This window comes from Pan troglodytes, chromosome 6 (genome assembly GCF_028858775.2).
Source record: "Pan troglodytes isolate AG18354 chromosome 6, NHGRI_mPanTro3-v2.0_pri, whole genome shotgun sequence".
NCBI classification, from domain to species: Eukaryota; Metazoa; Chordata; class Mammalia; order Primates; family Hominidae; genus Pan; species Pan troglodytes.
Window position 1 is genome coordinate 24,527,292 of NC_072404.2, and position 25,485 is coordinate 24,552,776.

Here is a 25,485-nt window from a genome sequence, read left to right on the forward strand (position 1 = left end):
AACATGTGGTGGTTGGTTTTCTGTCCTTGTGATAGTTTGCTGAGAATGGTGGTTTCCAGCTTCCAGCTTCATCCATGTCCCTGCAAAGGACATGAACTCATCCTTTTTTATGGCTGCATAGTATTCCATGGTGTATATGTGCCACATTTTCTTAATCCAGTCTATCGTTGATGGACATTTGAGTCAATTCCAGATCTTTCCTGTTGTGAATAGTGCTGCAATAAACATACATGTGCATGTGTCTTTATAGTAGCATGATTTATAATCCTTTGGGTATATACCCAGTAATGCGATCACTAGGTCAAATGGTATTTCTAGTTCTAGATCCTTGAGGAATCGCCACACTGTCTTCCACAATGGTCGAACTAGTTTGCACTCCCACCAACAGTGTAAAAGCATTCCTACTTCTCCACATCCTCTCCAGCATCTGTTGTTTCCTGACTTTTTAGTGATTGCTATTCTAACTGGTGTGAAATGGTATCTCATTGTGGTTTTGATTTGCATTTCTCTGATGACCAGTGAAGATGAGCATTTTTTCGTGTGTCTGTTGGCTGCATAAATGTCTTCTTTTGAGAAGTGTCTGTTCATATCCTTCACCCACTTTTTGATGCGGTTGTTTGATTTTTTCTTGTAAATTTGTTTGAGTTCTTCATAGATTCTGGATAATAGCCCTTTGTCAGATGGGTAGATTGCAAAATTTTTCTCCATTCTGTAGGTTGCCTGTTCACTCTGATGGTAGTTCCTTTGCCAGGCAGAAGCTCTTTAGTTTAATTAGATCCCATTCATCTATTTTGGCTTTTGTTGGCATTGCTTTTGGTGTTTTTGTTATGAAGTCCTTGCCCATGCCTATGTCGTGAATGGTATTGCCTAGGTTTTCTTCTAGGGTTTTTATGGTTTTAGGTCTAACATTTAAGTCTTTAATCCATCTTGAGTTAATTTTTTATAAGGTATAAGGAAGGGATCCAGTTCAGCTTTCTACATATATCTAGCCAGTTTTCCCTGCACAATTTATTAAATAGGGACTCCCTTCCCCATTTCTTGTTTTTGTCAGGTTTGTCAAAGGTCAGATGTTTGTAGATGTGTGGTGTTATTTCTGAGGCCTCTGTTCTGTTCTATTGGTCTACATAACTGTTTTGGTACCAGTACCATGCTGTTTTTGTTACTGTTGCCTTATAGTATAGTTTGAAGTCAGGTAGCATCATGCCTCCAGGTTTGTTCTTTTTGCTTAGGATTGTCCTGGCTATGCAGGCTCTTTTCTGGTTCCATACAGAATTTAAAGTAGTTTTTCCAATTCTGTGAAGAAAGTCAATAGTAGCTTGATGGGGATAGCATTGAATCTATAAATTACTTTGGGCAGTATGGCCATTTTCACGATATTGGTTCTTCCTAACCATGAGCATAGAAAGGTTTTCCATTTGTTTGCATCCTCTCTTATTTCCTTGAGCAGTGGTTTGTAGCTCTCCTTGAAGAGGTGTTTCACATCCCTTGTAAGTTGTATTCCTAGGTATTTTATTCTCTTTGTAGTAATTGTGAATGGGAGTTCACTCATGATTTGACTCTCTGTTTGTCTGTTATTGGTATTCAGGAATGCTTGTGATTTTTGCACGTTGATTTTGTATCCTGAGACTTTGCTGAAGTTGCTTATCAGCTTAAGGAGATTTTGGGCTGAGACGATAGGGTTTTCTAAATATACAATCATGTCATCTGCAAACAGGGACAATTTCACTTCCTCTTTTTCTAATTGAATACCCTTTATTTCTATCTCTTGCCTGATTGCCCTGGCCAGAAGTTCCAACACTATGTTAAATAGGAATGGTGAGAGAGGGCATCCTTGTCTTGTGCTGGTTTTCAAAGGGAATGCTTCCAGTTTTTGCCCATTCAGTATGATACTGGCTGTGGGTTTGTCATAAATAGCTCTTATTATTTTGAGATACATTCCATAAATGCCTGATTTATTGAGAGTTTTTAGCATGAAGGGCTGTTGAATTTTGTCTAAGGCCTTTTCTGCATCTATTGAGATAATGATGTGGTTTTGTTGTTGGTTCCGTTTATGTGATGGATTACATTTATTGATTTGTGTATGTTGAACCAGGCTTGCATCCCAGCGATGAAGCTGACTTGATCGTGGTGGATAAACTTTTTGATATGCTGCTGGATTCGGTTTGCCAGGATTTTATTGAGGATATTCACATCGATGTTCATCAGGGATATTGGTCTAAAATTCTCTTTTTCTGTTGTGTCTCTGCCAGGCTTTTGTATCAGGATGAAGCTGGCCTCATAAAATGAGTTACGGAGAATTCCCTCTTTTTCTATTTATTGGAATAGTTTCAGAAGGAATGGTATCAGCTCCTTTTCGTAACTCTGGTAGAATTCGGGTGTGAATCCATCTGGTCCTGGACTTTTTTTGGTTGGTAGGCTATTAATTATTGCCTCAATTTCAGAGCCTGTTATTGGTCTGTTCAGAGATTCAACTTCTTCCGGGTTTAGTCTTGAGAAGGTTTATATGTCCAGGAATTTATCCATTTCTTCTAGATTTTCTAGTTTATTTGCGTAGAGGTGTTCATAATATTCTCTGATGGTAGTTTGTATTTCTGTGGGATCGGTGGTGATATCCCCTTTATCATTTTTTATTGCGTCTATTTGATTCTTCTCTCTTTTCTTCTTTATTGGTCTTGCTAGCAGTCAATTTTGTTGATCTTTTCAAAAAACCAGCTCCTGGATCACTGATTTTTTGAAGGGCTTTTTGTGTCTCTATCTCCTTCAGTTCTGCTCTGGTCTTAGTTATTTCTTGCTTTCCGCTAGCTTTTGAATTTATTTGCTCTTCCTTCTCTAGTTCGTTTAACTGTGATGTTAGGGTCTTGATTTTAGATCTTTCCTGCTTTCTCTTGTGGGCATGTAGTGCTATATATTTCCCTCTACACACTGCTTTAAATGTGTCCCAGAGATTCTGGTAAGTTGTGTCTTTGTTCTCATTGGTTTCAAAGAACATCTTTATTTCTGCCTTTATTTCGTTATTTACCTAGTAGTCATTCAGGAGCAGGTTGTTCAGTTTCCATGCAGTTGTCCAGTTTTGATTAGAACATAGTTTTCATTAGAATTAATTAGAACTTAATCCTGAGTTCTAATTTGATTGCACTGTTGTCTGACAGTTTATTGTGATTTCTGTTCTTCTACATTTGCTGAGGAGTGCTTTATTCCCTATGATGTGGTCAATTTTAGAATAAGTGCGATGTGGTGCTGAGAAGAATGTATATTCTCTTGATTTGGGGTGGAGAGTTCTGTAGATGTCTATTAGGTCCGCTTGGTGCAGAGTTGAGTTCAAGACCTGGATATCCTTCTTAACCTTCTGTCTCTTTCATCTGTCTAATATTGGCAGTGGGGTGTTAAAGTCTCCCATTATTATTGTATGGGAGTCTAAGTCTCTTTGTATGTCTCTAAGGACTTGCTGTATGAATCTGGGTGCTCCTGCATTGGGTGCATATATATTTAGGATAGTTAGCTCTTCTTGTTGAATTGATCCCTTTACCGTTATGTAATGGCCTTCTTTGTCTCTTTTGATCTTTGTTGGTTTAAAGTCTGTTTTATCAGAGACTAGGATTGCAATCCCTGCTTTTTTTTGCTTTCTATTTGCTTGGTAGATCTTCCTCCATCCCTTTATTTTGAGCCTGTGTGTGTCTCTGCAGGTGACATGGGTCTCCTGAATACAGCACACTAATGGATCTTGACTCATTGTCCAAATTGCCAGTCTGTGTCTTTTAATTGGGGCAGTTAGCCCATTTAAATTTAAGGTTAATATTGTTATGTGTGAATTTGATCCTGTCATTATGATGTTAGCTGGTTATTTTGCCCATTAATTGATGCAGTTTCTTCATAGCATCAATGGTCTTTACAATTTGGCATGTTTTTGCAGTGGCTGGTACCAGTTGTTTCTTTCCATGTTTAGTGCTTCCTTCAGGAGCTCTGGTAAGGCAGGCCTGGTGTTGACAACATTTCTCAGCATTTGCTTATGTATAATGGATTTTATTTCTCCTTCACTTATGAAGCTTAGTTTGGCTGGATATGAAATTCTGGGTTGAAAATTCTTTTCTTTGAGAATGTTGAATATTGGCTTCCACTCTCTTCTGGCTTGTAGGGTTTCTGCAGAGAGATCTGCTGTTAGTCTGATGGGCTTCCCTTTGTGGGTAACCTGACCTTTCTGTCTGGCTGCCCTTAACATTTTTTCCTTCATTTCAACCTTGGTGTATTTGATGATTATGTGTCTTGGGGTTGCACTTCTTGAGGAATATCTTTGTGGTGTTCTCTGTACTTCCTGAATTTGAATGTTGGCCTGCCTTGTGAGGTTGGGGATGTTCTCCTGGATAGTATCCTGAAGAGTGTTTTCCAAGTTGGTTCCCTTCCCCTCATCACTTTCAGGTACACCAATCAAATGTAGATTTGGTCTTTTCGCATAGTCCCATATTTCTTGCAGGCTTTGTTCATTTCTTTTTACTCTTTTTTCTCTAACCTTGTCTTCTCACTTTATTTCATTAATTTGATCTTCAATCACTGATACCCTTTCTTCCACTTGATCAAATCAGCTATTGAAGCTTGGGCATGTGTCATGAAATTCTTGTGCCATGGTTTTCAGCTCCATCAGGTCATTTAAGGTCTTCTCTACACTGTTTATTCTAGTTAGCCATTCATCTAATCTCTTTTCAAGGTTTTTAGCTTCCTTGCGATGGGTTTGAACAAGCTCCTTTAGCTCAGAGATGTTTGTTATTACCAACCTTCTGAAGCCTACTTCTGTCAACTTGACAAATCATTCTCCATCCAGCCTTGTTCCATTGCTGGCAAGGGGCTGAAATGCTTTGCAGGAGAAGAGGCACTCAGGCTTTTAGAATTTTCAGCTTTTCTGCTCTGGTTTGTCCCCATCTTTGTGGTTTTATCTACCTTTGGTCTTTGATGTTGGTGACCTACAGATGGGGTTTTGGTGTAGATGTCCTTGTTGTTGATGTTGATGCTATTCCTTTCTGTTTGTTAGTTTTCCTTCTAACCATCAGGTCCCTCAGCTACAAGTCTGTTGGAGTTTGTTGGAGGTCCACTCCAGACCCTGTTTGCCTGAGTATCACCAGTGAAGGCTGCAGAACAGCAAATATTGCAGCCTGATCCTTCCTCTTGAAGCTTCTTCCCAGAGGGGCAGCCGCCTATATGAGGTGTCTGTCGGTCCCTACTGGGAGGTGTCTCCCAGTTTGGCTACATGGGTGTCAGGGACCTACTCGAGGAGGCAGTCTGTCCATTCTCAGACCTCAAATGCTGCGCTGGGAGAACCACTCCTCTCTTCAGATCTGTCAGACAGGGACGTTTAAGTCTGCAGAAGTTGTCTGCTTCCTTTTGTTCAGCTATGCCCTGCCCACAGAGGTGGAGTCTATAGAGGCAGTAGGCCTTGCTGAGCTGCAGTGGGCTCCGCCCAGTTTGAGCTTCCCAGCTGCTTTGTTTTACCTACTCAAGCCTCAGCAATGGCAGACACCCCTTCCCCAGCCAGGCTGCTCCCTCACAGTTCCATCTCAGACTGCTCTGCTAGCACTGAGCAAGGCTCTATGAGCGTGGGACCTGCCAAGCCAGGCACAGGAGAGAATCTCCTCGTCTGCCGGTTGCTAAGACCTTGGGAAAAGTGCAGTATTTGGGCAGAAGTGTCCCGTTTTTCAGGTACAGTCTGTCATGGCTTCCCTTGGCTAGTAAAGGGAAATCCCCTGACCCCTTGTGCTTCCTTGGTGAGGTGATGCCCTGCCCTGCTTCAGCTCGCCCTCCATGGGCTGCACCCACTGTCCAACCAGTCTTATTGAGATGAACCAGGTACCTCAGTTGGAAATGCAGAAATCCCCCATCTTCTGTGTCAATCACACTGGGACCTGCAGACCAGAGCTGTTCCCATCTGGCCATTTTGGAATGGACCCAATCAGTGATCTTTTTATAGTACTCTTGTAATTGTTTTAGGGAACCATGAACCACACCCAATCAAGACAGTGAACTTGGTAGATAAATATTGTGTGTGTTCTGACTGCTCCACTAAGTGGGCATGGCCCCATCTTCCTTTCTCTTTTTGGCCCTCTCTATTCCCAGAGACACTGGGAATTCAGGCCAATTTATAAACCCACAGTCCAATTAGGCCAATTTATAAACCCATAGTCCCTTTGTGTTCAAGTGAAAGGAAGAGTCACATGTCTCCCAGTTTCAATCAAAAGCTAGAAATGATTAAGCTTAGTGAGGAAGTCATGTCAAAAGCTGAGATAGGCAAAAGCTAGGCCTCTTGTGCTGGTTACCCAAGGTGTGAATATAAAAGAAAAGCTCTTGAAGGAAATTAAAAGTGTTACTGTAGTGAACAGACAAATGATAAGAAAGCAAAACAGCCTTATTGCTCATATGGAGAGAGTTTTAGTGGTCTTGGTAGATCAAACCAGCGGCAGTATTTCCTTCAGCCAAAACCTCATCCAGAGCAAGTCCCTAACTCTTCAATTCTATGAGGGCTGAGAGAGGTGAGGAAGTTGCTGAAGAAAAGTTGAAAGCCAGCAGAGGTTGGCTCTTGAGGTTTAAGGAAAGAAGCCATCTCTGTAACATGAAAGTGGAAGGTAAAGCAGCAAGTGTTGATGTAGAAGCTACAACACGTTTTCCAGAGAGTCTAGCTAAGACCATTGATGAAGATGGCTACACTAAACAACATAATTTCATTGTAGATGAAACAGCTTTTCACTGGAGGAAGAGATAGAGAGAAAACTTTAAGAGATAGAGAGAAATAGTCAATGACTGGCTTCAAAGAATAAGCTGACTCTCTTGTTAGAGGCTAATGCAGCTAGTGGCTTTAAGTTGAAGCCAATGCTCATTTCCCTTCCTCAAAATACTGTGCCCTTCAGAATTATGCTAAATCTACTCTACCTGTGCTCTATAAATGGAACCACAAAGCCTGGGTGACAGCATATACGTTTAGAGTGTGGTTTATTGAGGATTTTAAGCTCAATTTTTAGACTTACTGCTCAGGGGGGAAGAAAAGTTCCCTTTCAAAATATTACTGCCTAATTGACTGTGTACCTGGTCACCCAAGAACTCTGATGGACATGTGCAATGAGATTAAGTTTTCATACCTGCTAACACAGCATCCATTCTGCAGCCCATAGATCAAGAGGTCTTTTAAATTTTTACATCTTATTATTTAAGAAATACGTTCTATAAGGCTATACCTGCCATAGACAGTGATTCCCCTGATGGGTCTGAGCAAAGTACATTGAAACCTTCTGGAAAGGATATTCTAGATGCCATTAAGAACATTCATGATTCATGGGAGGAATATCAACATTGACAAGTGATTGAAAGAAGTTGATTCCAGTTCTCATGGATGACTTCGAGGGGGTCAATACTTCAATGGAGGAACTAACTGCAGAAGTAGCAAGGGAACTAGAATTAGAAATGGAACCTCAATATATGACTGAATTGCTCCAATCTCATTATAAAACTTGAATTAATAAGGAGTTATTTCTTACGGGTTGAGCAAGAAAAATGTTTTCTTGGGATGGAGTCTACTCCTGGTGAAGATGCAGTGGGCATTGTTGAAATGACGAGAAAGGATTTAGAATATTACATAAACTTAGTTGATAAAGCGGCAGCAGAGTTTGACAGGATTGCCTCCAGTTTTGAAAGAAGGTCTACTATGGGTTAAATGCTATAATACTAAGCAGCATTTCATGCTACAGAGAAATGTTTTGTGAAAGGAAGATTTCATGGATGTTGCAAACTTCATTGTTATCTTGTTTGAAGAAATTGCCCCAGCCAGTCCAGGCTTCAGTAACTACTACCCTGATCAGTTAGCAGCCATCAATATCAAGGCAAGACCCTCCACAAGCAAAAAGATTATGACTCACTGAAAGCTCGGATGATTATTAGCACTTTAGCAATAAATTAATTTTTAATTAAGGTATGTACATTGGTTTCTTTGACACAATGATTCCACACTTCATAGGTTACAGTATAATGTAAACACAACTTTTACAAGCATAAGCAAATCAAAAAACTCGTGTGACTTGCTTTATTGTGATATTTGCTTTATTCAGATGATTTGGAATCTAACCAGCAATATGTCCCAGGTATTCCTGTATTTGGTTAGTCAGATTTCCTCCTCAGGAGCAATTACAACTTTTTATTTGGTTATTTTTTTTTTCTGACCACTGTATTTTCATCTTATTATGTACATCTAGTAGTCCTTTCCTTTATATTCTGGAGGCTTCTCAAGTTTGTATTCAATAGCGCTGATCTGGCTTTCTGAAATGTAAATTCCTTTCTTTATTGCCTCCAGTATAGATTTTAATTTTGCTACTCTTTAATTTCCTTGCAATCCCTGTTTATCATATCCAGTTTTATTTTTATTCATTCCATTGTCTTTTTAATTTAGTTCTATCTCTGCCTTTAGCTTTGGTCTCTGATGTTATAGGACCAGTGTCTTTTGACTTTTGAAGAGAACAAAACATTTTCTAAAATCTTATTTTGCTTCCTATAGTAAATCATGTTCACTGAATGAAGCAGTATGAATGATATTTCCTTCATAATATCCGTAGTATATTCTCAACGGCCCTGTTTTTTTTTTCTCACTCATTCCTGAATGTAGAAAATCTTTCCAGATATTTTGCCAGCAAACGTGTAGTGAATTGTGTTTGGCTTCACTTTTTGCCAACTTACATGCTGGTTGAATCTCCTTCCTGGCTTTACAGTTAAATGGCAACACTTAATCTAATTCCTACGCCTTAACAGACATTCATATAGTGTTAGTTGGAAGGCTTATGTTGGGAATTTCTTCTACCCACTTCCTTTCTAGCTGTCTGATACTCTGTTAAGATGACTTACATGAAAAAAAAACAAACAGACAAACACAAAGCTGTAAGGTTTAGAAAATGCTTCTTATCTAGTGAGAGGTACAATTTATCAATTTTTTTAAACAGAATTTTTAGGCATTATATCATTTGCTTGCTGGATACATCAAGTTTCACAAATAATTTAAAAATTACACTGTTTGGTACTTTGAGTTCTGTGTTCTTGTTAAAAAATGTTGCAGATAGTAATCACACCACTACACTCCAGCCTGGGCAACAGAGTGAGACTCCGTCTCAAAAAAAAAAAAAAATTGCAGATAGTAAAATATAAACTGCACTTCAGCCTAGGTGACAGAGTGAGAACCTGTCTCTAAAAACATAAAATAAAAAAATTAAAATTAAACTAGTAAAAAATAAATTAAAAAAATAAGACAGCATAAGTCTTATGGATAGATTAGCATTATGGATAGAAATAGTAACAGCCACTATGCATGTGATTTGACGGTCATTAGACATGAACCTTGTTTCAGAATAGTTTTTTTTATCTTTTTTAGTAATTCTACCATTTGAAGATCATTCCATCTTTAAAAATTTTTTTTTTTTTTAGGAGATCTTTGATTCTCTAGCCTCACAAATTTTTTCTTTAGCAGAGTTTTCAAAAGTGTCATATTTTTACATCTCACTTTTACTACTAGTTTTTTTTTTTTTTTTTTTTTGAGATGGAGTTTCGCTCTTGTTACCCAGGCTGGAGTGCAATGGCACTCCCAGGTTCAAGCGATCCTCCTGCCTCAGCCTCCTGAGTAGCTGGGATTGCAGGCATACGCCACCACACCTGGCTAATTTTTTGTATTTTTAGTAGAGACGGGGTTTCTCCATGTTGGTCAGGCTGGTCTTGAACTCCTGACCTCTAGTGATCTGCCCGCCTTGGCCTCCCAAAGTGCTGGGATTAGAGGCATGAGCCACCGCGCCCGGCCTTTACTACTAGATTTTAAGTTAAATGTGGTAAAATGAAGCTGCTAGAATCTGGAACATAGTGAGCATTCAATAACTGTCTATTGATTCTGCATCTTCCAGGAGAATGCCATGTCATATATATTTGTGCTGTGCTAGTCCTTCGTCCAGTCCCTTGCCCTAGAAGGAATTTAATAAGTGTTGTTTAGCAAACACCTTGGGAGGTGTGAAACCTCAGGTAGTTCCCAGAAATGCGATATGAAGTTGAATGTTAGGAACTACAAATCAGGATCAATAATTTTAGTCCAAATGTTCTAAACTCAGCTTTCTTTATAGACAAGATAAATTGTCTATAAAGACTCTATAGACTCAGACTAACAGGTCTTACTAGACTGCGTGTAAATTTGAAGACAGAAATAGATTATATGGCTAAAAAATGACAACTACATGCAATAAAGAAGGAAAGATACTACACTAGGTGCTACAAATACTTTATCTCATTTAATAAGACTGAGAGAAAGAGAAAGCACAAAGTCCAAGTTTATCTAAAAAATTTATCAAGAAATTTTAAGGATTTCTTGTATGTAAAAAAATATATATATAATACATATTTTCTACATATATAAATATATATGTGGAAAACAAACAACTGTTGTTTAAAATGCAGGTAAATATTTTAAGGCTCCTTTGTGTATTTTTCAAATTCTAATTTTAACTCTTGTCTCACTGATCAGGAGAAAAATTAATTAATCTATTGGCTTATGTTATATTGCAAATGGTAATCAGTGAGCCAGAAAGGGTCAAACAAAAGTAGGATTCCATATGAATTGCAAAGACAAGAGCAGGCTTATTTCTCACCCTATAAGTCCATGTTTCTGAGAAGCCAAAGAGAGAGAATGAAAGAGAGAAGAAAGGAATGAAGATGAAGGATGAGTTTGAAGTTTCATTTTCCAGTCTACCTGTTAACACCTCAGTGATACATCATTAGGATGAGTCAGTGGAAGTTTGGGGTTCCAGATTGTATATATTTCCCTTTAAATTCAAATGGCTTTCCAAGAACCCCTGGACTTTGAATTATAATCTCTAGGTACCTGGCAAAAATTCCCAGCTACCATTACCTGTTTCACAATTTTTTTTCTTGGCAGTGGATTATGGGGAAAATGTCATTAAAAGGGGGAAACATTACTACAGAAGTAAGCTTAGATATGTCAAGAGATGAAATAGTGAAAAAGTTAAGCAATGTAATGATTAGACTCTCTACTCTTGAAGAATATATTTCTTCTTTTTTTTTTGTTTTGCCGATGCAGGTTCTCACCCTGTGGCCCAGGCTGGAGTGCAGTGGTTCAATCACTGCTCACTGCTGCATTGACGTCCTGGGCTCAAGCAATTCTCCCACCAGCAGCAGGCACACCACCATTCCTGGCTAGTTTTTTAAAATTTTTGTGGAGACAGGGTCTCCCTATGTTGTTCAGGCTGGTTTCAAATTCCTGGGCTCAAGCAATCCTCCTGCCTCAGCCTCTCAAAGTGCTAGGCTTACAGGTGTAAGACACCGTGCCTGGCCAAAAATATATTTTCAAAATGAGGTGGATGTTATACTTTTTGTTTCCATGTTATTAAACTATCACTTTTTATTTTATGAAACTATAGTTGAAAAAATGTTAAACAGTTCTTCTTATATAGTAGTAACTCATAAATACTTGATATATTTAAATTGTGAAGACACGTCTTACACATCTCTATATTTTAAATGTTATTCTTCCTTCCTGCTTGCCTGCTTCCTTTTCTGCCTTCCTTAATGTCTTCCTTCTGACTTTATTTAAAAATATTTATCCATATTGGACTTTATAGAAAATGTAAAAAGAGGACTTTGTGAAATTCCATGTAGAAATATAAAGCTAAGTAAAATAAATGCCTATATTAGAAGCACTTAGGGTAGGAAGATAAGGGACATAAAATAAAAGGTAGAAGATTAAACAAGTAAGACTACCCTTCAGGAATCCAAGGAGATCCACCAATTAATTCATTGAGGAAAGCTTTAGTGGAAATATCTGACCTATTTTTGGGATACATTCATTCATTTACAGTTTTCATTCACTCATTAAAAAATATTTTTTGAGGACCGGCTTTATTTAAGCTTGTTTATGGCCACTGAAATTTCAAAGGTAAAAACACGACTATCATCTGCACTCTCAAAGATCTCACCATCTAATGAAGAAAATATACAATTAACAAAATTATGCAACAATTATATAATTGTGACAAATGCTTGAAGGAGATCCAGAGGATGCTAAGAGAGTATATAGTAGGAGACCTAATTTAGAGATCTCAGGGTATGCTTGGTAGAGGAGGTGACATTAAAAACTGAGCCTTGAAGAGTGAAAAAAGATTAGCCAAATGAGGACTGGAGTTATGGAGGTCAAGAAGGAAGAATTTCTGGCATAGAGGGAATAGCATGTATAAATATCACAAGGCTGCTAGGATTTTGATCTTTTTGAGGAAAGGAAGGAAGGCTTTTGTAGGCGAAATAGAGAACAAAAGAGGGAGGTATATGAATTGAAGCTGGGAAGATGGGGAGGGGCCTATTTATGCTGGCCTGGAGGAATTTCAGTCCCTTTAGTGAAGGCCCTGAAGGATTTAAACAGAAGAGGCCACTGTTGTGTGGCAAATGGAATAGAGTGAAAGTCAGGTTGTGCATTACAAGGCAATCTCAGGAATCCAGATTAGAGATAATAAAACCTTGGATTGTGTATGGTTTTGGCAGTGGAGATAAGGAGAATGAATGATTCAAGATCTGTTTTGGAGGGAAAACAGACACTGCTTTGGTTCTTTGGAGGGGGAGCGTCAAGGGGACATTAAGGTTTCTCATATGAACAATGGCAGATCTTGATGTCTTTTGTAAACATGAGTAATATCGTGTGTGGTTTAAGATCATGAATTAAAAATCAGAGACATTTTCACTTTATGAAAACCATGAGACAACTAAGTGGAGATTTTGGATGGATCATTCAATGGGGAAGTGTGTAAGTAAGCTGCTCATTAGGGAGGTCAGTCCTGAGGATGAAAATGTGAGAATCAGGGGAAGAAGGATAGAGTTTGAAGCCATTTAAGTCCTAAGAATAGATATTATTTGGAATGGTAAAATTATATTCTTTTGTTAGACATAATTTTTACCACATGGTTTCAAAATGCATGTGCCATTCTTCTCCATTATTTGAGCACACTCAAGGAAAAGTATTTTCTTCTCTTGAGTAACATTTCTTTAACACAATAATGTAAACCAAAAGGAGAATAAAATGTACTTTATTAAACTTCCTTTACAGCATAAATTACTGCTGCTTATCTATTCCCGAAGATTTTTTTTGGTTGTTGTTGTAAAACTTCTTATAATGGGTATTCTCCCCATCTACAAATATACTTCGATGGTCATTTATTGGAAGACATTTGATTTGTTAAATAATTTCTTATGTCAGGCAATTTTGCAAGTAACATGTTTCCACCTCAAGGAATAGGTTTACGGGTAGATATCTTCTTTAAATGAGCCAGAGTTATAATTATCATCTAACTTGTTACTTTAAAAAGTCCTGTTTTAAGTTCTGCTAATAATTCACCTTATCATGTTATTATAAAATATTTCCCATCATAAGGCTTACTTGAAAATGAAATATGCTAATACTTGATAATTTAAAAGAAGATTGTATTCATTAGTATCTGTATAATCTCTAGTAGTGGCGTTGTAATTTACATTTATTTTTTAAAAGAAACACTTTAAATGCCCCACGATATTATAAGATCTACAACATCCATATTGGTTACATAATGACATAAATTATGGGGAGAAACACAAATAAACAAAGAAACTGTTTTTGAACAACCTTGAAGAAATTACTAAACAGGATAGGCAGAGTGGGAAAATCTTCCATTTTATTACAAAAATGAAACCTTGATCTGAAGTCAGGCTAGAATTACTCATGAAAGATTTAAAGAGACAGCTTGTTTAGTGGCTCCAATGGTGTGGTGAAATTAAAACCTCTACTGAATTAAATTATCTGCCTAAAAACAATTCATAATGATTTAAAATACTGGTAAGATTACAATATGTGTATTTTAAAATCTGAAGTGTCTTAAAATGTCATCATCTTCATCACTTTACAGATTTACTAAACTAGGGTCTGAGTACTGGTTAATGCATAAGTTCGTGTTTTTGAGTAAATATCCAGATAGGCAGGTCTAAATAGTTCTTATGTGCTCCTGAGAATTTGCTTTGTGATATTTCCCCCTTTGTTAAATTTATTTTAAGAATAATGACTTTTTTGGAGTTATCATATTATCTCCTAACATGTGTCATTATCTTGTACCGTTACTCAATCTTGTCCTGTTTTTCCCTTGTCTTGAAGGAATTGCCTATGACCCCTTGATGCTGAAACACCAGTGCGTTTGTGGCAATTCCACCACCCACCCTGAGCATGCTGGACGAATACAGAGTATCTGGTCACGACTGCAAGAAACTGGGCTGCTAAATAAATGTGAGGTAATCCAGAATTGGACACACTCTTTTACTTACTTAAATAAATCATGTAAAGAGGCCAGTATTCATTTGGGGAGTAATAGAAAAATATTAACCATATAGTGCAAACACCATGATTGATGAACCGTCATATATTCAAGTAGCACAGAGCTTACCACCTGACTGTGGGCGGGACACAATGTAAGTACTTGGTCAGTGTTGATGAGCTGAGCAGCTGCCTGATGTGTGTGTTCCAATGCTGCAGTATTATTACATATACATGGTAGCACTGTTTGTAAACAGACGTTATTTATTGAGTTGATCTTCTGAGAAACTCTTTGCTAAGTAATTATTATTTTTGGTTATAAACTAAACTTTGGATTTAGATATATGCCAATTTTGCCACATGGAAATGAATCAATTTAAAATATCAACTGTCCTCTTACCACTAAAAGTCATTTCTTTTTATTGAAATGATTGATGTGTTTATAACTTGATGAAGGGATTTGAATACTTTGATTTTATCATTATTTCTTTAAACTCATTTCAGTAGGTGCTTGGTGAATACCATTTTTATTTGGAAAAATATACCTTTTTATGCTTTCAAAGGTTAAAAACAACAGTCATATCAATTCAGAAAGGCTCCCATCGTCAAATGTGCAAAATATGTAACAACTAGCTGCTATTTGATTTAGTTGCTATAAATGTCCATTGTTGTCTGAAATCCAGTAACATTCTGCATTTGAATCTAAGGCATTTTTAAAAGAAAAATGCCCTCCATGGGTTTTCTCACATTATTTTAACATTTACTAATTATTTCTTTTACTGGGTCTCTGTTAGGTTCTAAACATGATTTAAGTACTGGAATTATAAAATTTCACAAGACAAATATGGTCCCAAAATGTAGTCAACAAAATTCCTATTCAAATTCAACTTAGGTTTAAACTGAGTCTGTAAAATATTTTACTTGAAATAGAAATGCCAAAGCAGACAGAATTTTTCTGCAGGTCAAGTGCACTTGCCTACATATGATAGTGTGAGTTACATCAATCTGATCCCCTTCCTCTGCAAACTACTAAAAATAATTGACTTTTGAAGATGCAAAGCCATTCATTCAGTTTGTTCATTTCTATGGATAAAAAAATTTTCTTTATGGATTTGTTTCTTTAAAGGGTGGATAATATATTGTATGTTACAAGGGAAATTAATTGGTTTTTGAAAACATCAAAATATTGGTAGTGTCTTATGGATCGTTCAGTAGTTGAGATTGTGAATGAATATACCACAACACCAAGTACAGATTTAGTCTCACACGTTTTATTATATATTTATGGTAGAATTATCAAACAGTTTTCATATTTAAAGCTCTGCTTTTGATTAAATGTATCCTTTACCTAGAAACCCCAAAGTGAAGGAAAATGAACTAGATTTATTTATCTGGTCCTTTCCTGAGTGCAAGTCTATTACTCATTTTTTTTTTGCCAGTGGCGTTCATATTGTATGGCAGAAGGCTTTCATACTCTGGTCAATTTCACAGTTATCTTTAAGGATTTCATGTTTCTGATACTGCAGTTTGGAGGCCAAACCATTCTCTTCTACGCAATCCCATATGGAGTCCATAAAGTAGACCAGCAAGGAGAATTATTTGTGGTAGGCTGGTCTTAATGGACAAAATGCATTTATTCATGTGAACATTCCTGTCTCACCTTTTCATCTGCTCTGCAATTTTTCTGTGCTTTTGCCAGCTGAGGCATTGCTGCTTACATTTTTTCACATTCACGTTTGTGTTATATCCTGTGGTAGCTGGCCTGGTCCCAACTACTTCAAATTGTCAGTGGCTGATCATAGCCTTCGAATGCCTTGTTAGATAGTGGTATTCCTAAAACCTATTACCTGAAGGAGAACTGTTTATGAAAGGAACAGAGTACAGAAATAAATGGAATTTGATATGATTCACACTGGCCTAAAAATTAGAAAGTCTATTATCATCCTTTTCTGGTTAGTCTTCTTTTTCAATTGCTTATATACACTACATTATTTTAGTTCTTTATTATTTGAAACCATACAATTCAGTTTGTATAGCACTAACCGACGTAATATCAAACACAGGTTGAGATGTCAGAAACACTATCATACAACTATGGGTTTGAGGAGAATAGAGTCTCCTTGGTATCACTTAATCACAAAATTAACAAATAATACACTCACAAGCCCAGATCAGCAGATTTGCTCTTAATTAAGATCAAGTACAAACATCATATCCAAAACATTGCAACAATGCAAATAGAAGCCACTTTTCCTAACATAGTTTGATGGCAGTTCACCAGGTGTTTGCTTTCTTAAGTGAAGATTATGTTGCCGATTTTATTTATCATTATATATGATAATGCTCCTACATTATCAAAACTCCCATATTAGCAAAGAAATTATTGCCCATATAAATTCATTTACTTTATGAAATTATGAGATGCTAACCTAAACCAAACATGAAATGGAACTTCTAAAACTGCTAAAAATTAATTCACATTTAAGATACCTAGGAATTTAATGTCCATCTGCCCATGTGTGAATGATATTAGAAAAATTCAAAATTAAATTTTAGAAAGTATTAACTAAACAAATGTTATCCTTGTGTAGAGACCTTTTGTTCAATGTGAGATAAAACAGAACTAAAAGGGAAACACTATTTTCATAACTTATTTTCTCTTCCTGATTGGTTTTACCAGAAGAGTAAGGGAGTAAATAAAAAGGGAACACACAGAGACTATTCCAAACCAGGTTAGCCCCCTCAGAAATAGTAGAACACTACCTAGTGCTCCCCCAAGTCCATTTTTTTTTTTTACTAAACACAATGGAAGCAACTGATATATGTTCCTTGTAGATTTCTTCTAATATTTTTGATTTGACAAATTAAGTATATATGCAAATATTTTACTATGTTATTAAGCCATCTTACAAAGATGCTAAACTTATTTCATGCCAAATTATTTTCGAATGCCATGAAAAATACAACACAAAGTTATCAACAAATACTTTAGCAATTTGCCACATGTCTTAAAAATCAGAGTTGTTGAAGAATCAGGAGAAAAGCACACCATGGAGGCAAGTGATCTGTGTGCCTGGTGGGTATTTAGGCTAGTTGAAAGGGCAAGAAGAGTCCTACCCAAAAGCCTACTGGTTAGTGTTTCTGAGCCTTCTAAAGGAATCAAAGATAATGACAGTATCTGCCCACTGAAGTTCACTTATTCACTCGACAGAGGAAGTTGGGTCCCAGCTCAGGTGTGAGTAACTTATTTACCAAGATACCCCAAGGACCCAAATAAAGAGAATCAAGGCTCAAGGGCATTACTTCTAAATAGGCTGGAAGGGGCTATCAGAAGTTAAACTTTTGTTCCTTTGCCTAGTTGTGTCTAAAACACGCTAACATGAGGAGGTATAATCTCTGCTAACTGGGGCTCCAGGGATTTGAGTACCAGGTGGGATGTCTTAGGTTATCATTCTCTCCTAAGCAGTATGAACAATTTCCTCTCTTTGTTGTGGGAAATAAGAACTCAGTTGTTTCAAAAGAGAGGATTTATTAGATTCCACAGGAAAGGGTATAATCAAATAGGAATATAATGCATACAAGCTAGGTCAGTGCATTGTTTTTCAGTATCCAGATAGTCATCTGCCATCTTTGGGAACTATTCTCCCACCAGGTCTGTGTAGCCACTTCTGGTAAGAAGGGTATCTTGAATGTTGACATATTTCAGAATCATCTGAGGGGATGGTAAAACACAGATTGCTCAGATCTAAACTCAGAATTTCTAATTCAGTAAGTCTGGAGTGGGGTCGGAGAATCTCATTGCTAACATGTGTCTAGGTGATTCTGGTACTTTTGGCCTGGACACCACACGTTGAAAACAGTGATGTATCCATTCGATGATATTTATCAAGAATTTGAGTTTTCCAGGCATCTTTGTTAGGAGTAGAAGATATAATACTGAGTACAAAATATACATCCCCTGTCTTCAAGAAGGTTACTATATGGTGTGATCAGCAGGCATTAATTAAACAATCATACAAATAAATACACAATTACAAATTTCAAAGGGGTTTTGAGTCATTCATTTTATATTGCTGTGATTTTGAAGACTCTTATTGATTGTGCTTGAGAAAGAAAAAAATGAGGAAGATTTTGGTCAGCTGCCTCTATAGTCTTGACAGCATCAGTGGGGCCCTGTGACCAAGAGACAGAGGAGGTAATGTTACATGTGAGAGTGTGAAGAGGAAAATATCCTAGGTCTTGTGATGAATAACTTGCCCTCTTTGTGTTTTCATTTGTGTTCTTTGTTTATTGGGGTTACTATTTGACCAGGACAAAAAATAAGGAATCTCAATTCTGCTGACATACAGAGAAGGGTCAGCTTTCCTCAACCAACAGAGCAGTCAATTTTAAAATTAATGAAATAAAAAATTACATAATAGAAAAGCTAGCACTTTGAAAATACTAGAAGGATTCCTTCATTTCCAAACAGTAGACTGATCCACAACTCAAACTTTTGGTTTATGTCAATTCATTTAGCAATGTCGCAAATTAATCAAAATGTATTCTCTCAAAGATGATCATTCAATATTAGATTCGACCTTAGTTTTGTCATTAATTATCTGTGTGCTTTTGTCAGACCATTTAACTTTGCTGATCTTTGGTTTTCCTATGTTTAGATGAGGGTGTTAGGCAAGATATTTGCTAGGATCTCTTACAGCTGTAATACTGTCTGACACTAGAATTGTTAAGCAGTTCTTTTGGAACATAACACTCTCTTTGGTTAAGAGTAGACTAAATTTTTAGAATGTTTCAGTAAACATATTGCCCTTAGTTTGTAAGCTATAGTGTAAATTGGCTCTGCTTACTAATCCTGATTAGTAGCCAGAGAAAACATTAGTCCTCATTATATTAGATTACAGTGGTTACATGGGTTAACTTTTTTTGGCCTGACGTGGCACTGTTTTTAATAAGTTGAGGCAGTTAGTAGTCCTTCATGCCAATACTATTTAATTTTTTCCCCTACTGAATCATTCATACTTAGTTTAGTGATTCTGTTGGGAGCGAAGAGCAAAACCAGCAGCTTTCTTATCACCATGAGAAATGGATCTGGAGGGGTTATTTGGTGTCCTCTTCAGAAACAAGCTATTTGATTAAGTAGCTGGGTTTCTAAGATGTGCATGCTCCTGAAGAAAAGAAATGTGCTCTTCTGTGGTCAAAAAAAATTGTGGAGGTTGACCCATCATCTGTTAGAAATGCACTTGCAGTTGTTTTTTCCAGAAATGCTCATGACTCCCAGCCCCACCAAGCCACCCACAGACATTTGCTTGCTCTCACATTTGTTTTGAGAATAATAACATTTTATAATGCTTTTGTTGGATTACACATTATGTGGAATTTGCATTGCCTTTTTGTGACTAATACTGAATAACTTTGCTTCGCTTAATTCATAAGTAAGAACCATAAGCAACATACAGTGCTGAAATGTTTAACTCGTTTATTCAAGTGCCAACACAAAGTAATTACAAAACAATTCTGGGACGCAAAACCAAGCTACTGTTGTCCCTTCAGGGACTTCTCAGCAGTTCCAATGAGAAAAATGGAGAGCAAGTTTAGTGCAGAATCTTATGATGCCAAGAAGCAGGGATTCCAGCATATCTTCTTGCACACTTAGGTGACTGTAAAATACCGCTTTGTTTTAAATCAAATCTAAGTAAGGAAATACATTCATCTGTGGTGAAACACTTTGGAATGTGCAGGTTTTCTGACATCAAGACTGCAAAGCGCTGAAAACGGCAAGTTAATGGAAATTCAATTAGACATTTGTTTTATAGAGTAGTCTAACTAGATGGCAGCACGTAACAGCGTACTGTTTTGCTTAGTTTGCAAAAAAAAAATTTATGTGTTTGTGCCTTAGAATCTAACCACAAAACAGAGAGAAACTCAAACAGGGAGCCCTGTGAATTGTCTCTAAAGGATATGGCAGTCTTGGAAAGAAGTACAAGTGATCTAGATTTGATGAGTAAACCAGGCTACATTGTCATTGTTCTAAAAGATATTTGTATATCACAGAGTGGACCCAGGCAGATAAATATACCAAAACTAATTGTACACCTTATAGTCAAATGATTTAGGATTTCTTTTAACAACGTCTGCTAAACAGAAAGAATTAACGTGGAAAACAACCAACAACAGGAAATAAGAGAGGCTGTTCTTCTGAGTCCATTTGGAAAGTAATACAGAGCTTTTGAAACAGCAGCATTGAAGCTTATTAATAAAAAGAGTTACATAATTTTCAGCCATTTGAAAATTGCAGTTTTTGAGTAACAAAAAATATTTGTTGAAAGTTTGTTTCATACATGATGACCAGTTTAAAAACGCAAAGCTTTAAATTCAACCATTAAAATATTTATTTACAATTTTTAGAAAGAATAATTGCAATGTAGGGGGTTCAATTGCATAAAGGATTGTGAAAATTGAGCAGTTAGACTAAGGGATAACATTTTTTTCTTGCTTTCTGGTGAGGACAGTGATTTGAAATAGGTGGAAGTAAAACTTAAAAAAATAGAGAGTATATATGCTTGTCACCAATTCAGAGCTTTATTATTGAACTGGGATTTGCTGTTTTCTGAAGTGCTTTAGAAATGGCTCTATGTCCTAAAATACTTTAAAATAAGTCGTAGTGACTGAATCAAGCAGTATTAAGACACATGAAAGACACTTAACATTTTGAAGATTGATAATATTTTTACTCACCAACCTTCTGTCCACCAATATTTTAACCATTCCGTAGTCCCAAGTGTTGGTCAGTACAGTGTCAGTATCTTGCACTCAATTATGAGCAGTAAGTATGGACAGCTCCCTCTAACACGTGGTTCTTGACCTAAGCTACCCATTAGAATCCTCTGGGTGGTTGGAAACATCTGGGTGCCCACATTGCACCCAGACAAAGGTAATAAGGTAGGACCCAGGCATCAGTAACTTTTAAACTTCCCCAGCTGATTCCAAGGTGCAGCCAATGTTAAGAACTACTGAAACAGAAACACAACTTCTTAACATAATCTTAACAAGATAGAGACAAATAGGCAAGTGAATCAAATATTTGGAGATGGGAAAGTAACAGAAGTAAGCATTAACCTGAGAAACAAAGATGACACTAACTCACAAGTGTCGTACATAATTTTCAAAAATTATTAAAAGCGTTTATTATTTTGAAGTTGTCACAGGATAGGAATATGAGCTGTGAAAAATTCTCTTATTTTTCAATTATGATTAAGCTTATAAGAAACAAGCATCACGGAATAGCTGATGAAAATCCTTATTCAGGTTTCCTGTTTGGCCTCAACCTCAGTAATTTATCATTGCAATTATTTTATTTGCTTGCCTAAGGCAAATGCATAAATCAAAGCAAAGCGTATTTTATTGCATTTCTATTGCATGTAAGGTTATTTCACACAGAATCCTATCATCTTAAGGCTAAAAATGAGCTTTGACATAATTTAGTCAAACATCTTTATGTTCATAGATGAAGAGACAAAGGCCCATAGAGATATCTCACGGCTGACTATAGGCACATTAAGGACACGTGGGAGTCAGAACCAGAAGTCAAGGCTCCCAACTTGCAATTCTCTTTTTTTCCATGTGACCCACAGAAAGGACCAAAAGCCTGTTAGGCCACCTGCCTGCTTGATTGCCTCCTTCCTTCTTTCACTCCCCCACCTTTTTTTTTAATGAGAAAAACTCTGAGAAGTACAGGTTATTACACGAGGACGGTTGTATGGAAGATCGTGCAGTTGCAGGGGCAGTTAAAAACCATTTCTTACGTAACATTTTAAGAAGCAGTTGGTTGGAGCATTTTAAAACTCCAGTAGTTGTGCTTAGGCATAAGCAATGAGATCATATTTTTATGTTTTTTTAGGAAAGACAGATACATAAAAAAATCAATAAGACTATGAATTGACTCATTAAATATTAAGTATGGTATTTGTGGCAGAGTGTAACTTTGACACTAAGAAGTCATTTATGATTCTTTATTTTCTTCATTTTTTTAACCTTTGAATTTCTTCAGCCCTGGATTTTTGGAGAAAATAAATAAAAACACATCCCTTTATTTAGAGACAATGGATGAAATATTTTCAGAAAATGGGATATTTCGGTGGAAATTCTTGCCTGGTATGTCACCACTTTGAAAATGATTAAAGAAAATGGAGTTTTCCCCAGTGGAGGCAGGTACTTTGACTTGTCAAATTTAAGTTGGACATTTTCTCTTAGTTTGGAACTGCCACAAAATGAGCCCTTTCATGTCCACAATAATACCAAACCAATGCAACCCATCTGTTCTGCTAAATTATTTCTAGTTCCCTAACCAAAGGCACTGCTTTTTCATGCATTTTATCATGATTTTATGCCCTTTATTATATTTTACAAAAGGTTCTGATTCCTCCAGGGCCAATGAGAACCGATTAGGACACTGGCCTCAATCCAGGCTTTGAACACAGAAGGGAAAGGAATAGAACCGTTTCCTTTTTTCCTGCTCCTTGGCAGAAAAAAATATGAATCTATACCGTGTGTGTGCTCTGTGTGTGGGTGAGTGTGGGTAGGCTGCATTTTATCCTGTCACAGTATGACTTTGTAGATCATGTTCAGAACATTTCTTCTATAATCGGGATGCATTAACGGGCTGTCTTTCAGAAAGACTATTTCTTTAAGAAAGAACCATGGTGTGTTGTGAGACTCAATGATATGGTCATTTTAAATGACTTTAGTCAAACTCCCAACCTGAATATAGACTGTTTAGGGTTCTGAACTAAACATGATCATATTCCTAAGCACAGAGTAAGTGCTCAGTGAGCATAGCTCCTTTTCAGACTCTCAGGGAAGAAGCTAAGTGCACGTCACGGGGAATGATAAGGTAACAATGAACACAGTCCTACATCACAAATTTCCTTATTAAGAAGGTGACAAAAGCTATGAGGTTTCATTCCTAGGCCTGTGTTGGTAAGGCATTTAAGACCTGTATTGACTCCAGGTGAGAAATCCCCAGATGAAATCCATTACTTACTTGCATTGTGTGCCCCAATATGCTCAGAATTCTTAAAAATCTTTTTGGGCAGGCTATCATAGATAACTTTACGTAGATAGCCTTCAGACCAAGTATCTCTGAGAATAGAAATCAGTACTCCCTAAATTAAGATTATCAGAACACTTTAGCCTATTTTTTGACTCATTATGCTATTGACCTTTAACTCAAGAGAGCATTGAGAGAGAGAAATGAAAGAATAAAGGGTGAGCAGAAAGTTGAAAATATGAGAAGTGATTAAGTGGGAATATCTATATTTAAGCCTACACAAATAAAATACTAAATTACTGATGGCAATACCAGAAAATGGGAACTGGTGAAGATCTCAATATGAAAGGAAAAGTTGAATGTGACAAATTTAAGGCATTTATACAAGTGAGGCAAAACGGAATTACTCCAGGAGATCCTATGTGTTAAGGAATAAAGAAAGCTGTTGCTCCTTCAGAATTTTCAGCTTAATCATCCACCAAGTTCTCCTAGCAGTGTCTCTGTGAGATACAAATTTCAAAACATGCTTTTTCCAGATCCTATCTACAGGTAGAAACATTTTTGTTTTGGTACTGAATTAGTTTTCACTGCTGTCTTTCTGTAGAAACATGTGCACTATGTTTGTGGGCTGTTCTCTAGCAACCAAAGAAGCAGAAGGTGATTGCCAAGAATAAATACTTCCTTATATTTAGTGAAATTATTTTTTAAAAATATTTTTAATAATAATAATAACAGCCAGTGTAAAATAGTTGCTTAGAGTCAAAAGAAAGAATAAGGAGAAGGAGAAAAAGATAAATCAAAGTGAAAACTTAGGAATAGTGGTACATTTTAATGGCAAGGATGGGGCCTAGAGTATAACTAGCAGAGAAAACTGTTAGATTAAGTCAATGCTAGATAGCTGGGCCAAATGAGCTGTCTTTACTGTTAGTTGACTGATCTTACACAAGGGGATGACCGATTCAGCAGGTTTCGTCTTATCAGGGGTCCCCAAACCCTGGGCCACGGACCACTACTGGTTCATGGCCCGTAAGGAACCAGGCTGCACAGCAGGAGGTGAGTGGCAGGTGGGTAAGTGAAGCTTTATCTGTATTTTCAGCTGCTCCCTGTTGCTTGCATTACCGTCTGAGATCAGCAGCGACATTAGATTCTCAGAGGAGCACTAACCCTATTGTGAACTGCGCATGTGAGGGATCTAGGTTGAGCGCTCCTTATGAGGATCAAATGTCTGATGATCTGTCACTGTCTCCTATCACCCCTGGATGGGACCATCTAGTTGCAGGAAAGCAAGCTTAGGGCTCCCACTGATTCTACATTATGGTGAGTTGTATAATTATTTCATTACATATTAAAATGTAATAATAATAGAAATAAAGTGCACAATAAATGTAATGTGCTTGAATCATCCTGAAGCCATCTCCTCCACTTTTTTTATCTTCCACAAAACTGGTCTGTGGTGCCAAAAAGATTGGAAACCGCTGTTCTTATGACTTACTAGCACTTCAGCTACTGTCAATTACAGTGAATCTTGTTAGCAGATTAGTGTTCAAATGTGTGATTGAGCATTCAGCTAGAATCAGTGGGATTGTGGGAGAATAAGCAAAGGTGTTGGACAAGCATAGAGTGCATGGTATGCAAATTTACATGACTAGTGTATGAACACATCAAGATATACTTAATGGTATTTAATGTTATACCGGAGGTAAAAATTTAATTTATGGATGAAACGAATCTTTATAGACATGAAGAAAGGAGAAAAAAATCAATGAAAGTTTATGATAGTCATCAAAACATGGGTCTGATCATTAGCTGCAGAGCTGACATTGTTTAAAATACTGATGTTTCACTGTATCAGCATATACGATGTTAGTGGCTATGGATTTCAAAGACCCATAGAAGGAAGAGGTCGAAGCCCTCTTATTTCATGGTGTTCATTATTCTGCCAGACTCGGATTGGTTGCCACATTCTGTTTTCCAATGCCCTGCTCAGTCCAATTTTAGATGACTCAAACCATGGACTTACTATTATTAATCTTGAGGGATTCTCCACCGCCTGAAATCTCACAGTTAAAACATTTCCCTTTAATGTTGCCTTCGAATTTTCTCATGC

The 25,485-nt window shown here is 37.0% G+C and overlaps 1 protein-coding gene across 29 annotated transcripts in view; it reads left to right on the forward strand.

The window, feature by feature from the left end:
• The window catches only part of HDAC9 (histone deacetylase 9), a 911,712-nt gene that overhangs the window by 643,447 nt on the left and 242,780 nt on the right, over positions 1-25,485 (forward strand). For all 29 annotated transcript variants that reach the window (XM_016957129.4, XM_063814075.1, XM_054687406.2 and 26 more), the window contains one exon: positions 14,177-14,310. In XM_016957129.4, the coding sequence (XP_016812618.1) occupies positions 14,177-14,310 (134 nt within the window). The remainder of the gene's footprint in view (positions 1-14,176; positions 14,311-25,485) is intronic.